General features: G+C 39.0%; 1 protein-coding gene across 1 annotated transcript in view; it reads right to left on the bottom strand.

Annotated features, from left to right (window-relative positions):
* LOC124291809 overlaps nucleotides 1-16005 on the bottom strand; it is a 51920-nt gene that overhangs the window by 26076 nt on the left and 9839 nt on the right. The window contains 1 exon segment of the mRNA XM_046728883.1: nucleotides 8723-8791. Coding sequence (XP_046584839.1) covers nucleotides 8723-8791 — 69 coding nt within the window.

The raw sequence follows: 16005 nt of genomic DNA, 5'->3' as shown, positions 1-16005 counted from the left end.
CAATGTACAACCAACATCACAAGTGACTGCTCATAATTTTGTCAAGAGACAAGCTTCCTTTGTTCAACATTCTACAGATGCTGGGAAATACAATATGGACAAGTGAGTGAGTGAGTGAGTGAGTGAGTTTGGTTCAACACATACTTAAAGAGTATTCTTGTTCTATCACAGTGTGTCAGCTTCACGCTGGAGGAAACCCCAAGTAACATCTGCTTCTAACAGTTCAGTGAAGACCCTGAGCACTTGCATGGTGCAGACAAACCTTGAAACAAACTGGGATTTGAACACACTATCATAAGTTCTGGTGTGCCATAAGGACAACAAATTTTGGCAGCTAAAACACCCATGCCCCCAAGTATAGTACAATTCAAAGCTATCATAACAAGTATGTTTTTTATGACAACCTTGAAACCACTCAACCAGCGTAATTGGTGATATCAGCCCAAGGGGCAAGTGGATGTGTAAAATACTTTTCTACAAAGATACTGACAGATATCAGACATGATTGATATAGATTCTAATAATAATCAGTTACCACCAGCCGGAATCCCTGACAATGTCCTTCCCTTCATAGATACATGCAGTCTGAGGGGAATAAGGAACATCAAGACATGACTTATCAGACCATAATCAGCATGGGTGGTAATATCAGCTTCTGGCCTTATTACTCCTCTGTAATTCAGATAGATCACTACGAGCCAGTTTGGTGGGGGGAGGAAAGCTAAAATATAATTCTTTCACACCTGCTTCTTTGGGGAAAGCAAACAGCACAGGTATGGTGATGACACACCTGGAGACTCAATCTAGGAAAACCAGGATTTGAACCCAGAATCATTGCTTTTTCGCAAGCCAGTGTGCACTGTGTATTTACATACCACAACAAGTAAGTTGAACTCAAATGCTTAAACATATGAAGCTACAAAGCGAAAACAAACAAGGACAAGGAAAGTGAGTGAGTGAGTGAGAGTGAGTGAGTGAGTACGCTGCTTTAAGCACTATTCCAGCAATATCATGTCAGGATACACCAGAAATGGCTTCACATATTGTACTCCTTGTTGGGAATAAATTCAGGGGGTCCAGTGTGTCAAGTAAGAGCTTTAACCACTGGGCTATGCTATCTCCCCATAAGACATATACAGTATGATATCAAAGTATGGCCAATGCCACCTTGTCCAGGCGATGTTTAGTATGGAACCAAGGTTACATTACAACCACTGATGATAAAGAAACAGCCTGAATATATAGGGGCTTAGCCTGTGGAGATTCTGACTGTGAGGTGTTTGCCATCCCAGACACAGGTGTTTGTCCATGCATTAAGAGTAGACATGTCACTGTATGCGTTAACCCACTAACAACAAACCAAGCCAAACACAATAGCGTGCGCATACAACCCCATAGTTTTTCACTTTTGTGTACACACTGACCAAGCCGGCTCTATTTTAACGATTACAGTTAAACCCCTAGAAGCACAAGTAGTCAAGATTGTCAAATTGATGAAAGTTCTTAGTTGTGAGAAGTTGTCCTTCAATACAAGGTTGTAACACTTCAGAGGTCACAAACACAAAGGTTACAAAGCTCAGTGAGGATCAGATGACTTCCTTTGAAGGGCAAGACTATAGCCCCCCTTAATGAGCGGGTATTGTTTACATTTTGAATATAGGGAGTCCAGTAACAAAACCATTCACTTAGCCAGGGGGATGTTCAACCAGGGAAACAGGATCTGAAAGTATTTATCTATTTATCACTGGCATTGATTGCCAGAAAACATACATCAGTATATCTTGCAGCTATCTGGTTGCTGTGAACAGGGTAGTGATTATGAACAGTAAACTACTTTTATAACGAAACAAACGGATTTAAGAGTGAGTGAGTGAGTTATTATTTAACGTCACATCAGCAATATTGCAGCCATATCGTGATGAGAACATATTTGACATTGAAATGGAATATATGTATATTATAAAAACCTGTCGACAAAGGACAGTAAAACAACTAGAATATCACAATTAAAATTAAAACTAGCATGGAAAGTTAAAACTAATCGCACTAGTTGGACAATACAATATATAACAGGCTATAGATCGCCAACAACAGAAGGTAGATCACCATACTAGGGACCATGGGGACTTACAGTACCTTTGCTACCTGCATGGACCCTAGTTGGATTTACACCATCCCTTCAGCAAACAGATTTAAGAACTGTTTTTAGTCCCTATCACTTACTTGATATTTTAGTCAACTTATGACCTACAGATACAATGAACTAATATTGGTGGTCCCTTTGTGTTTGTTCTAACCACAGCTTACTGTATGTATGTTTTTCATCTGTGCTTTATTTCTGACGTCAGCAATATTACATATATTACACATCCATATTACAGCTAGGCGGAGTACTGAGTCAACAAGACAAGCACATTGACAACAAATGTGAACAGTTTCAAACATAATTTTAACATAATAAAACCTATTCAACAATAAATACAACTCCTCAAATATTTTGTCAAGTATTTAAATTTAAGCATGTTATTAAACAATTTTAAAGGCAAAACTACAGCAGTTTGTGAACAGTATCTGCATTGTACATGCTCCACTTGAGCTACATTGTATTACAAAGACTAAAATAGATATCTCCCAACAGCACTGGTCCTCTCAATGCATAAAGGTAAGGGGAGTGTCACCAGTTCTTCACAGTATAGAATGATTACTTAACAAATTTATATGGCAGTATTGAAGTGACAGCAAACAGGAAGATAGAATCTTTCATTCATAAAATCAAACAAGTTTTCATTGTTCAGTATAAAAGTACTGGTGTTTAGATGAGTGGGCTTTCGGTTGTTGACGACAACTTCAGCCACTAGTGAAGTACATCAAACACACCTTGAAACAAATATATACAATACAGCCATGTAAGTGTATAACTGTTGACTGCAGTTCTCAAACAAAAGAAAATCACTGGGGTACTTTATGTTTTGTATTATTTGTTGTCCACTGTAAAACATTTTCACTTCAGAGACTAGATTTTAGTTTACCACTGGAAGCTTATGTCCACTAACCTTTTCTGTAATGAAATATTTGCCATTATCAGGGTTTTACCTTGACTTCCAAAAAGTATTGAGATGGTGTAGTGTACTGTATGTTCACATAATTCCTTTCAGAACCTGGAATGAATCAGTGGTCATGTGGACAATGGTCATGACGGTTTGGTGAAATGACTGACAGATAACTACTCTTCTAGTATTTTTGTACGTCTCTCTGGATGTGGTATTGGGGTTCTCTGTGTCCATTCTCTACACTTGTGGGAAATGGACATGTTTGTACCATCACATTATCCTCAAATCAATTGAAAGTAGGTCAAAAGACAACTAGGACCCAGTGGCAAGTCTTGACAGGGACTGCGTGTTATTATGTCCAATACACTACAGAAAGTGTCCAAAATACCCAGGACTAAACATGATGGTGCATGATTAGATGGGCTGAACCAGTATGACTCCTGCCCACCACCACCACTGTGATCAAGCAATGTGTCCACAAATGAGCAAGTGAAGACATGAATTGGGTTTGATACAGCCAAAGACTTATCCTCGTATGTCCCACTAAAAATAGCGTCACACAGTACCCATGTCGGGAATCAAACCAAGGGCTACAGTGTAACGAGTAAGCGCTGTATGTACATGGCTAACCACCACCCATACAGTCCTGGGCATCCAATACAGTTGTCAATAACTGCTATGGATATGTTTCTCATTTCTAATTAATAATGGTAATGTGCTTATAGTTTCTTAATAGAGAATACAAGCCTCTTATTGAAGACGATATCAAAACGAAGCATAAGTCTTCAATGTCACGTTATGTCCTACCAATTCCTTCCTTGTCAGGTTATTATTAGTTGTTTCCTCATATTTAGACCACCTGACTTCCTGACTGTCACAGTAGTTGCGTTGTAAGAGTAACTCATCACCAATGTTGGCCCACATCACTGTCAGGGCCCTCCCATCCGACTGTCCAAAATAGTAACATTGGCCCAAAAACGTCAAGAGGAAGATCCATGAATATCAATGTGAGGTACACCCTTCTGCTAATGGACGCCCTCTGTGAGTCCGGGGTCATACAAGTTATTCCACTACAATGATGAATGGTCTCCCCTGTGACTGTATACTGGATCACATGATCTAAGTATGAATGCACTGTAGCTCACCTACTTTCATAAAAGTACATTCACATTCAATTTCCAAATTAATATTATATGGCATATCAGCTCTGAAAATGGACAATGTATTTCAAATAAAATCAAACAAGAATTGCCATAGCAACCTAAGGCTAATTACCCAGTATATGCCAAAAATGACAGCTGCTTTTACCTATAAGATATATCCCAATTGTATTGTACATTCAATTTGACTATCAGCCATCATGGATGCGCTACGAAAAAGTTAGTTTTCATTAATACTCATGTTTATATTTATGACAAAATCCATGTCAGATAACATTGCATACCTTAGTCTTGGTTCAGAGACAAAAAAGAAATAGGAAGATCCTGCTCTTAGCCAAGATAGGGTTAAGGTTGATGCTTCAACAACCAATACTATGTGAAACCTGTAGTAAACTGACAGCCATTAACTCCATATTGCCTCTTCCATACTCCCGAACCTCTTGCATACACAAATATGGAAATCATCCTCTCCAGAGTAACATGTGCATGTAACACACACAGAATGCCCGCTGTTACATTCGTGAGAAAGTAAGCTGGATTTTATTACATTGTACCGATCAGCCTTATTATCAGACTCGACTAAACAGTCTGCACGCTCTACCTCAAATCAATCCTCTAACACATGAACACTGGGATGACACACTGACATGTTAAACAGAATCATTTCCGACACCAACTTGATATTTAGATCATTTAGAAGTTTGCAGCTGTTATAAAATGTTTCCTATGCTTGCCCTATTTGTGTGTGTCCTGTTCTATGCAAATAAGAGTAGAATGTTGGGAACAATTTTTTTGACAATTTCACTATTCATCATTTGAAGATTTACTTTCACAAACTGTAATGTGTTTTTGGTCAACTTTACCATCTACAATAAAATCGCCAGTGCATCATTTTATTTGTTCAACACCTTCATTCACTTCATTTTTATGTTTACAAGCCACAGTATCGTTCTATTTTAGCTGTCAATAAGAACATCAGATACCTAAAATAAATTTTATTGAGCAGTTTCCTCAGGAAACACATACGTAAGCTAATTTTGAACTTGAATATCCAAGACAACCACAAGGCAAACTGTGAACTGACATTTGCACCATTTCCTGATGCCAATATTAGAGTGATGCTTGTGAGTACAATCAGAGTTTGGTCATCACATTCACACTGTGTCCCTGAAAGTGGGAGCAACCTCCAGACCTTAACGAGTAGGTGTCCTCTCGTTCTGCCGACATCTCATTCTGCCTACATCTCGTTCTGCCTACATCTCCTTCATCTCATTCTGCCTACATCTCATTCTGCCTACATCTCATTCTGCCTACAGCTAAAAACAACACAAGTCATGTTCTGTTGGTCACAACTGTGTAGGCAGAAAGAGAAAGCGATAGATAATACTTGACCCTACCTCCCCACAAGAAAAAATGGAAGAGCTTGTTTGTTTTTTGTGTTTTTTGTGTCTTGTTTTGTGTGTGTGTGTGTCTTCGGTTTTTTGTTTGAGGTGTTTTGATTCATCCTTGTTATATGGACATTCTTATGTTTTTTTCCCCGGTAAAACATGCTATACAGCACTTTTCAATAAGTATACATATTGTTATAATATAACTGACTGATAATATTTGGTTTTTACGCCGCTTTTAGCAATATTCCAGCAACATCACGGCTGGGGACACCAGAAATGGGCTTCACACATTGTGCCCATGTGGGGATTCGAACCCGGGTCATCGGCGTGACGAGACAACGCTTTAACCATTAGGCTATAATATGTTATAATATAACCTGTTATAATATAAGAAATCTGCACAGTTACAGTGATCATGAGTCATATTCATTTCATAGCTGATACATCAGGGGTCCATGATATTTGAGAAGAGTGTATGAAAGGAGGACCAAAAGGTATAAAACTGTGTTGGCATTGCATTTGAAAAGGCAATATATTTTGTGGCTTTATAATAATTTAGTATTTCCCGTTGAAAATATTGAAAGTTTGGCTTCACATTTTTAAAACACATTTTATATAGTGTATACTTAACAATAAGAAAGACCTCATTAAGTGGATTATTGGTTTTGCCTTTCAAGCCAAATATAATATTTTCATGAGAACTTGATATTCCCTTCGGATAACATATCAAGCCAACTGGATACTTCCTTCCATATGCTAACAGTACATGGACATTCACATAATAAATGTATTATTGTTTCAGGAGTGGATTCACAGAAAGAACACAAGGGAGAATCAGTATATTTCATTAAATGTAATTTGTATTTAGTCATTAAAATATTAAGAGTAATCTTAAACTGAAACCACCTTGGCCGGTAGGGCTGGCTTGACATTGTGGCAAAAGAAGGTTATAGAAGGTTTTACTCCTTTGGTTTTCTCCACAAATACAGGATATGTTAAAAGGTAATATTGGGCTTTCAAACTCAGAACAGTTTTTTCCTATATCAGTTATATGTTTAGTTCTGCAGTAAGCCAACACCGCACATTTTATACCTTCAAGATGCAACAAGTTAAGCTTAGGTATTCCTTATTTTTTTTCTATATCAGCTTTTTCTAACAAGATATAAGATATCATTAACAAAATGTAGTCCCCTTTTTGCCATATATTCGTAATTAACAAATTTCCCCTCTATTTGCATATTATTGTTGAACCATAGAGATTGGCAAAGAATATCTGAGTTTTCTTTTACCTCTAAATAACATTTCTTAAGGTAATGGCACCATGCCAATAATACATCTTTCCGAAATGGCTTTGTAACATTTGGCATGATATGGTTACGTACATAATCTGCATCAACATAACAGAGTTTAATCCTATCAGGTATGCATACATTGGCAATAGAAATACATTTTATTTTCAGTGATGAATATGAATACAATCAAGATTGTGTTGTTATTGTCATGGGCAAGTACATTTCTAAATTAGGGGTGGCCTGATTTTTCTCATTCTGCCTACACATTTATTATGTCTGTAGGCAGAGTGAGAGTAAACCGCCAGACCAGGGGAGTAAGACTGGCGGGAAGATATTTAAAGACTATACGCAACAGGAAATCCGTCATCTAATATTTGAGCCAAACCACAGCCTACCCTTCTCTCACCTTTGTTTAGCTACGCCACAGCAAAGTCCACCCCTCCTACTCACCTCACCTGACTTGGCAAGATAAATCCCTCTATTTGGATTTATTCAAATGATAAGCATACAGGGTTTGACATACACTTGCATGTCCCCACACCAGGCCATGCTTTCAACATTCCACCTACTAGGTGTAGTAATAGTATCACAAGTCTAACAATGGACACAACACTTCCCATTCACACACACCGCTGAAGGAGTGTAACCCCCGTCAATTATAGCAAATGTATATTTACACGGTTTCACTCACTGCACTTCCGACAGATAGCACATACCATGGCCATTTTGACTCTACCTTTGTGTAACAATCACCTACAGCCGATGAAACAGATAAATATGCACCACCTACTGCTCATGGATTTGTAGAGTTATCAATCAGCTGGAACACCTGTTACAATATCATTTGTAGTCCTGTAAAAACCGGAAATGCACTGGCAACACTAGACTAACAACTAGTCTCTGAAATGAGCATATTCTACTGAAAAAAGTTCATAGTAAAAAAAATATAATATAATGAAAAGGAGCCCTGAGACTTTCTTCATTTTCTGAAGCTGAGGAAATCTAGACTTGCCACATTTTCTAGACTTGCGTGGGCTTTCTTGGATATATTTGCTTCAGGGTCTGTACGACAGACTATAGCAACACCTATCCTTTCAGAAAGAGATACGGTTCACAGAAACAAATAATTCAGGAACATACCTTGAATGAAACCTGTCAACCACCACTTGAAAGATATTTATTAAACTCGCAAACAGTGTATATGTCACACAAGAAATGAATTTTTCGTTCCATCCTGTCACAATTTATATTTTTAAATTATTTTAATGAAATTGAAGTCTATCCATTTGGATAGTCAAGTCTCAAATCCAGTGAAGTTTCCATCCGTCTTGGGAAGGGGGTTTCTCAAAGAAGTCACCAGTTATTGCTCAAAGAAACAAACTGTATCGATTCATAATCACATGTACCAGTGATGTTGACTAACATTGTACACAGATTGTGCTGTTGTATGACAAGTGTTTCTGACCACAGATAGTATTGGTATGTGTGTTTCTGACCTCCGTTGTACACAGATTGTGTTGGTATGTGTTTTGCTGACCACCGTTGTACACAGATTGTGTTGGTAGGTGTGTTTCTGACCACCGTTGTACACAGATTGTGTTGGTATGTGTTTTGCTGACCACCGTTGTACACAGATTGTGTTGGTAATTGTGTTTCTGACCAACAATGTCGACAGATTATGTTGGTATGTGTGTTGCTGACAAAAACTGTCGACAGATTATGTTGGTATGCGTGTTTCTGACCAACACTGTCGACAGATTATGTTGGTATGCGTGTTTCTGACCAACACTGTATGCAGGTTGTGCAGGTGTATACACTGGTGGACGTACCTGCAGGCTTGTTCTTGTCAGGGTGGCCAATGGGTATCCATTGTCTTGGAGGGGGGGCACTGGCATGAACTGAAACACAAACAACGCTGGTTATGACTTGCATCTACAAACATTGGCACATCATGGCAGCATGGGAAGAAGTGACCCACAAATAGTACATCACAAACTGAACTGTTATAACTGTGTCTTCTTAAAACCAGAAGGTGCAGTTACCAAGCTGCTATGTCACCATTCCATTGTTAATATTGAGTACATGTGCTTGCTTGTGTGAGTGAGTGAGTGAGTGAGTGAGTGAGTGAGTGCTTGCTTGTGTGAGTGAGTGAGTGAGTGAGTGAGTGGCTAGCCCATGGAGGTACATTGTCACTGTTTTGACATGGATACAGCATTCTTACTAAGTATATTGACTGGTCCTTCCATTACATCACATTTCTACACTCACCAAACTTTGTAATTGTGTACAACAGTTTTCTCTGAACATCATCAAGCAATCTACAAAGACTCTTTGTCAAGGCAGAACATAATACCCTATCTCTATATAAACTTCTTGAAAGGCACTTAGAAGTTGGACGAACATGAACACATGACCCGTTTTTATGGATTCACTTGATGAAGGAGCAAGAATTAGCTCTGAAATGGTGTATAAAGAATAAAAAGTTGTTATACATAAAAATGTAGACCAAACTTTATGGATAACAACTTCTTTTTATTCGTGAGTGCGAATAAAAAGAAGCTGTTATCCATAAAGTTTGTTCTATATTGTACTTCCCAACTTCTAAAATGCCACTCAAAGAAGACATAAAAATGTGTCATGTATTCTATCTCTTTCACTGAACCTTTCTTACATCTTGAACACAAGGGACAAATCCACCAGTGTAACTTTATTACTGTAAAACATAAACAATGTCCACTCTGTGCATGCCTCAATCACTTATTTGAATAACAAAATGATCCCCGATCAAAACATGTTTTTAGACATTAACTGCCCAACCACCTTCAAAGCCAATCCTAATAGTTCCAGGTCTACACTGTTGACATAAACAAAGGTCACCTGTTTCTGGTCCTTATTAATTAATTCAGGATAAAACATGAAAACAATGTGTTACCTAAGATATTCAGATATGTTTTCATTCTCAAGAACACCTGCCATGGATTAGCTCTATAGATGAAAACAGCTCTACATTGGCACCAAAACAAAACAGCCCCACTTCATATGATCCTGTTTCATTGATGACATTTGTAATGGTGAAAGGAATCTCAGCGTGGTGATCAACACCCACACACCTCCCCGAATCGCCTACCCACACTCAGTAGCCAGGATGACTCAACATGCTAAAAACAGAGTGTCCCCAAACGATACTATTACACTGTCATGCTGACTACGGTGGCCACAACACCTTGCGGATACAGGCATCATCATAATGGAAGCAGACAAATATCTGGACGCAGTGCACATGTGTTCAAAGGAAACGTGAGAATCAAAACTGTACACAGCATCAGATTAAAAGAATGCATGTTATATGTATCTACCATAATGCCTTCCTTGAGTGAGTGAGTGAGTGAGTGAGCATTGTTTTAGCAGGGGATCTCAGAACAGGCTTCAGATACTGAACCAATACCTTTGTCATGACAAGCACATGCTGAAACCATGAGGCTACACCGAAACTACAAGAGTTTATGGTAAGAATGCAGCCATGATTCTTTTAATGAACATGAGAACAACACCAACAATTTCTCAGCTGAATTCACAAGCAAAATGACCGATACACGAATGTCAGGTATTGACTCCCATAAAATAACAGCAAGTTCAAAGGAAATCCAGTACAAATGTTTAACCAAATTCTGATGGTCAAAGCAAAGGAACCGTGAGCATAACCAACAAGTTATTGGTTGTTTGGCACAGTAAGCTGGTGGCAGTGTTTGTGTGGCGGAATCAGGTATGGGGATTCACATACTATGCCTGATTTGAGGACACTGCATCTTGAATTAACAGATGGTGTGTTGGTATAACCTATCCCCACAAACTGACATCTTGTAAGGAATTGTTGCCAAGAAATGATATCCTTGGGCCTGCTGTATACCATACCAACAGAAGCAACGAATAACAGCATACCTTGCAATGTCAATATACATACAGTGTACACATTCCTCATGTACCTGGCTCATAGGAAATACAATGGGCACAAATAACACACTATTACAAACCTCAAGGTATCAACATTTCAATTTTTAGTTTCCACAAGGCTTGGGGACATATCTGACAACCAGTTTTGGAGCTCAGTTTTAACTCTTATAGCAACTGAGTAATCAGTAATCTGACCAGATAAAGTGAACACATGTATTCAGTGTTCCTAATGAGCAGCACAAACATACTTCCCTGTGTATGTAGTTTGTTGTGAAGCAAGCAGCACACACTGACATATAGTACACACATATTGTCCAGCTAGGAAGTGTGTTTATTGAGCTTGAACATGTCCTATTTCTACAGTAAAGATCATTGAAATAGACTCCACCTTGTTTACATCACACTGCCGTAATACGGTCACATGTGCTGTGTTATGAAGGACAGGGGACTGGATGCCACAGAAGTAGAATGTTATCATTCGAACTTCATCTTCAAGGCAGGCAAATTCTGTTAGTATTGTTCAGTATTGTCCTTCAGCTGTCCGACAACACTAATATTACAACAGGTTTTAACAGGAATGAGTTTTGTATGTATCAGAGCAATGAATCCAACCGAAGTCGTCAACATGAGCAAACACTTTACCCACACCACCACCCTGGACCGCAACATGTACAATGTGTTAATCACTAGAATACCCACTGCACTGAATGCAACTTGAAGCATGGCTACATGAAAGAGATATCCAGATTCAAGACCTACACTGAGAAATCCACTTGTCAGCTATTTGCCAATGTTATATGCTTGAAAAGTTGAAGATATACACATGAAAAGACATGACAATTTCATCTTCATTCAAGTTATCTGTTGCAAGAAATGTGAATAATACAGCCGAAGATGAAACTGTTTGATCTGTTACTCACTACTACCCAGGGTGTATCTTTATCAGTCACTGAAAATATACATACCAATCTGAGCAGAAAGCAAGATACTGATAGAAAGATAAAATTGTTTTCAGATGACTAATTCCTTAAATAATAAATGGGCGTTACATGAAAATAGTACATATTATCAAGCAAATTGATGCTTCACAGTAACTGGATGCAAGAGTTTCCCCTGTACCATGAAGTCAAGAGAGTATTGAGTGGGATACCACATGTTCACCTTGCTACTTCCAACAGATCAAGCTGTTACTGCCCTATTGATTCAACTAGGTGTTCATTAATCAGCAGGAACTTGGTCTGTCTGGGACATACCTGACTTACTACGTGAGAGAGATCGATATGTGTAGTAAAGTTTGCATGGATATTTGTCAGCTTCAGATATTGTGGACTTTGCCTCACTCTATATTTTTCTTCTGGCTCATACCATATTCGCTGTATAAAACACCCTTCTAAATGATGCACCCTTTCTACTTCTAATCCAAGCTTAAGTAATCATTTAGAGTGCCCTTATTTAGACCAAGACTTCACATGCAGGGCATATTTTTGTATATTACACGTTTACAGTAAACAACAGCATAGAAGTATATATAATTAGTTTGTAACTATCACAAAAACTGTTTAGTTTCATCGACATCTGAAGAAGCCATTTTCACCGACACTCAATCACTGACAAATTTATTATGTTGTGTGCGGTTTGAAAAAACTCCCACTTAAGTCTCAATTTTCAAGCGCCCTGAGCACCACTATGTATTAATGTCCCCAGTGGATAAGGGAAATGTATTGTATCTTCTTTAAACGGTCCCGTGATAGGCATCATCAATATGGTAAGTGAATAATGGTCTGTTTCACACAGCTCTACCACCAGTCAGATGTGGTGGAGCACTTAGTAGTCTCCAGACAGCACTGGATGGTCATCTGCCAACACTTTCCCATTTTCAATATCTATTCCCTTTACCAATTCCATCCATGTCATGTGGCTGGTGTACACTGATCTTCAAATGCTCCAGTAATTAAATGCATAAAAATATTTAATTAAATGCATGTGAAAAAATGACGATATATTAGCAAAATATATTTATGCCAGAACGCACTTCAAGGTTGGATTTTTGCTTCGCATATAATGCATTGATTTCAACAACTTTCCATTTGTCAGTAAAAATTCAAACATTCACAAACCAATTAGAAAGCAGACAGTATGGGCACAAGGACAGATGTCTACAGAGAATTGCAGAAAAAAATACACTTCTGACTGTAGAACAAGTCTGCAATGTTATAACGAGTGTTATGTAACCCTGAATGGGCCACCACTTACAAAATTCCCTTGGTGTGTGGAGGACACCCTATGGAGTTTAACTGAACTATGAGAATGCTGTGAACTGAAATATCAGCTTGTTAAATTAGACTGAGCCCTAAAAGCCCTATTGTCTATTTAAAGAGCGCAAGCTATTCACCTGACAATGTCAGTAACACAATAAATTACAAATGAACTTACATGAAGAATACCAATAGCCATTGGATAAATGAGACCATTACCTTATTATTCATACTGGCAAGATTTTCCTTTCACAGAATGCTATATTTTTATGTGTTATCTTCAGTCGGAGTCAGGAATATATCTACCAAATGTTTACATTTCTCTTTTCATAAAGATCTTTCAGACAGTCCCTTTATCACCCATAAAGTGACTTAAATTTTAATGGTGTTATGGAATAGACATACATAGGTGGGAGCCAACAAGCTAACACAAACCACTGGGCCACATAACCACTTCTAAAGCCTTCATACATCAGTGCAGTCACAAGCTAAATCTCTTACCCCTGGATTGTGGGTTTGATCCCCGGCCAGGTCATACCAAAGATGTTAAATATGGTACTTGTTGGTCGTTGCCTGGCTCAAGTCTGGGATAGTACAAGCAGCCACACATGCACACGCATGCACGTCGTCATATGAGCGAAACATTTCTCAAGTACGACGTTAAGCCGCATTTCACCTCACCTCTTACCCCCAGTTCAGCTAACACATGTACAAAACCATAATTAGATGGTATCTCTACATCATCTGTAGCAAGCTAACACACAAACCACTGGGCTAACCTACCACCTCTTAACCCTTATCAACATAAACGTGCAGCATCTGCAGCAAGCTGACCCACTAACCATTAAGCTATTTACCACCAGAGAGATGGCGTCAGTGCAGCACATGATCTCCAGCGTCCTGCCAGTCAGTCATATCACAGTTGTTATCCCTAATGGTATCATGTGGCACACAAATGTGACACTTACAGTGATGACAGTACACATCAGGCTGACCTTTCCTTAACACTGTATTGTCCACAACTCTGTAAGGAACTATTACTGGAGTCTGGCAGCAATTGGACAAGTGTTTTATCTAGACAGACCCCAGCTCCACAACTCGACCTTGCATGACAATCAGAAAGCCCCTCCTGATATAAAAACATACCAATGCAAGTTGTCCAAGCAGTGTGTGTGTGTGTGTGTGTGTAAATCGGAGGCCATGCTTAGTGCTGTCAGTAATGGTTGGGTAAATCATGGAACAGGTGACATGTAAAGAAGCTGATACTCTAAACATTACTGCTACAGATTAGCTGTATTCATGGGGATCAAGCGGGTTGTTGAAGTTTGATGTCTTATCAGATACATACTGAATAGGTTGATGAGATGTTTCATCTTACTTCACTGAGCTTGATAAATGTCAGGAGCTGAAATATAAATTCCCAGCTGACAGCGGCAACATAGCCAGCCAACAAGCACAGTGTTAGCAACAGAGTTGGTTATTATTAAGAGAAGGAAGATAACTTGCTATTAAACAGAGACAAAATAGTTGGCTATTACAGAGAAGCAAGAAGTTAGCAAAAAGATTGGCATAGCAGTTTTTGCAACAAATCTGCTTATTAATGCAATGGCTGTTGCAAGAGGCAAGATAACCAGCAACACTGGCAAAATGGCTGAAATATCACAATTGTGACTAGATATTACAAAGAGAGCCAACAGTGTCAGCCAACAGCGTGACAAGATAGCTTATGAAAGACACAATGAGGCAAGAACAGAAGCCAACAGACTGACAAGACAGCTGGCAATGACATAGACAAGATAGCCAGTCAACAGTGACAAGATAGCCAGTCAGTGACAAGATAGCTGGTATGACACAGAGCGACAAGGGGGCCAGTCAACAGTGACAAGATAGCTGGTATGACACAGAGCGACAAGGGGGCCAGTCAAAAGTGGCAAGATAGTAAGCCAACAGTGACAAGATAGCTGGTTTGACACAGAGAGGCAAGATAGTAAGCCAACAGGACAAGATAGCTGGTATGACACAGCAAGGCAAGGGAGCCAGCAGCATAGCTGCAACAGGGACAGATGAACCAACAGAAGCAGGTACAGCCCGCAAGCTTGGGACGGGTCACCAAGACTCTGCCCTGGTGCCCTGAAGAATGTGCATCGCCACAAAGGAGGCCTGCCTGTGACATCGGGGTGAACACTTGGTGCATATCAACATGTTAGCAGGAAGGTGCCATGTCTCAAGTCTGTTTACAAACATCCTTTATCAAACAGCCAGACAAACTCATTAAATATCCTCTCTACTTGTGGAGAATGCTCTGAATATCTGCAACTGTGGGGCATCCATTAGGCTTCCTAACCCTGCAGAAAAACTCCATTACTCAAGTCTTAACATGTCTGTCATCGTCACTGTCAATATTCCTATGCTCCCACTCTGGTATTTGCTCTACCTGTTCTTTTAGCATTCACAACGGCAATTTCAGGCATGGAAACATTAATTTGTTCTAATGCTAGAACAGAATCTTTTCTTTAAAGGTGTTTCAAGGCTGCATGGATGTCTCTCCTCACGTAACAGTGAGTGACTATAGCTGTGGTGGCATCCACTTCCATGCACGGTATAGCAGTGTTGGCTAGGTCTGTTGTCACATGCTATCATACAGCTGTAAACAACAGCGAGCAACGTTAGACACTAGTCCTAAGCCCAAGTCCAATAAGATTCTGTCTGTCCAGTAAGTTCAGCTAAGTTCACTTAACAATAAACTCTTCTAAAAATGTTGTGCTAAGAAGTGCTAAATATTTCCAGACTCAGACTTACAAAAGGAAATTCACAATGGTGATCCTGTAGACAGAAGTGTATTATATACAAAACTTGAATTCTTATTGTATCATACTAAATCTTTCACCAAATATCTTAAACAAATC

Source organism: Haliotis rubra, unplaced genomic scaffold, assembly GCF_003918875.1.
Source record: "Haliotis rubra isolate DU_JTF1 unplaced genomic scaffold, ASM391887v1 Scf5, whole genome shotgun sequence".
In the NCBI taxonomy this organism is placed as follows: domain Eukaryota; kingdom Metazoa; phylum Mollusca; class Gastropoda; order Lepetellida; family Haliotidae; genus Haliotis; species Haliotis rubra.
The sequence above is the reverse complement of the archived record's forward strand: the minus strand, read 5'-3'. Positions and strand labels throughout refer to the sequence as shown.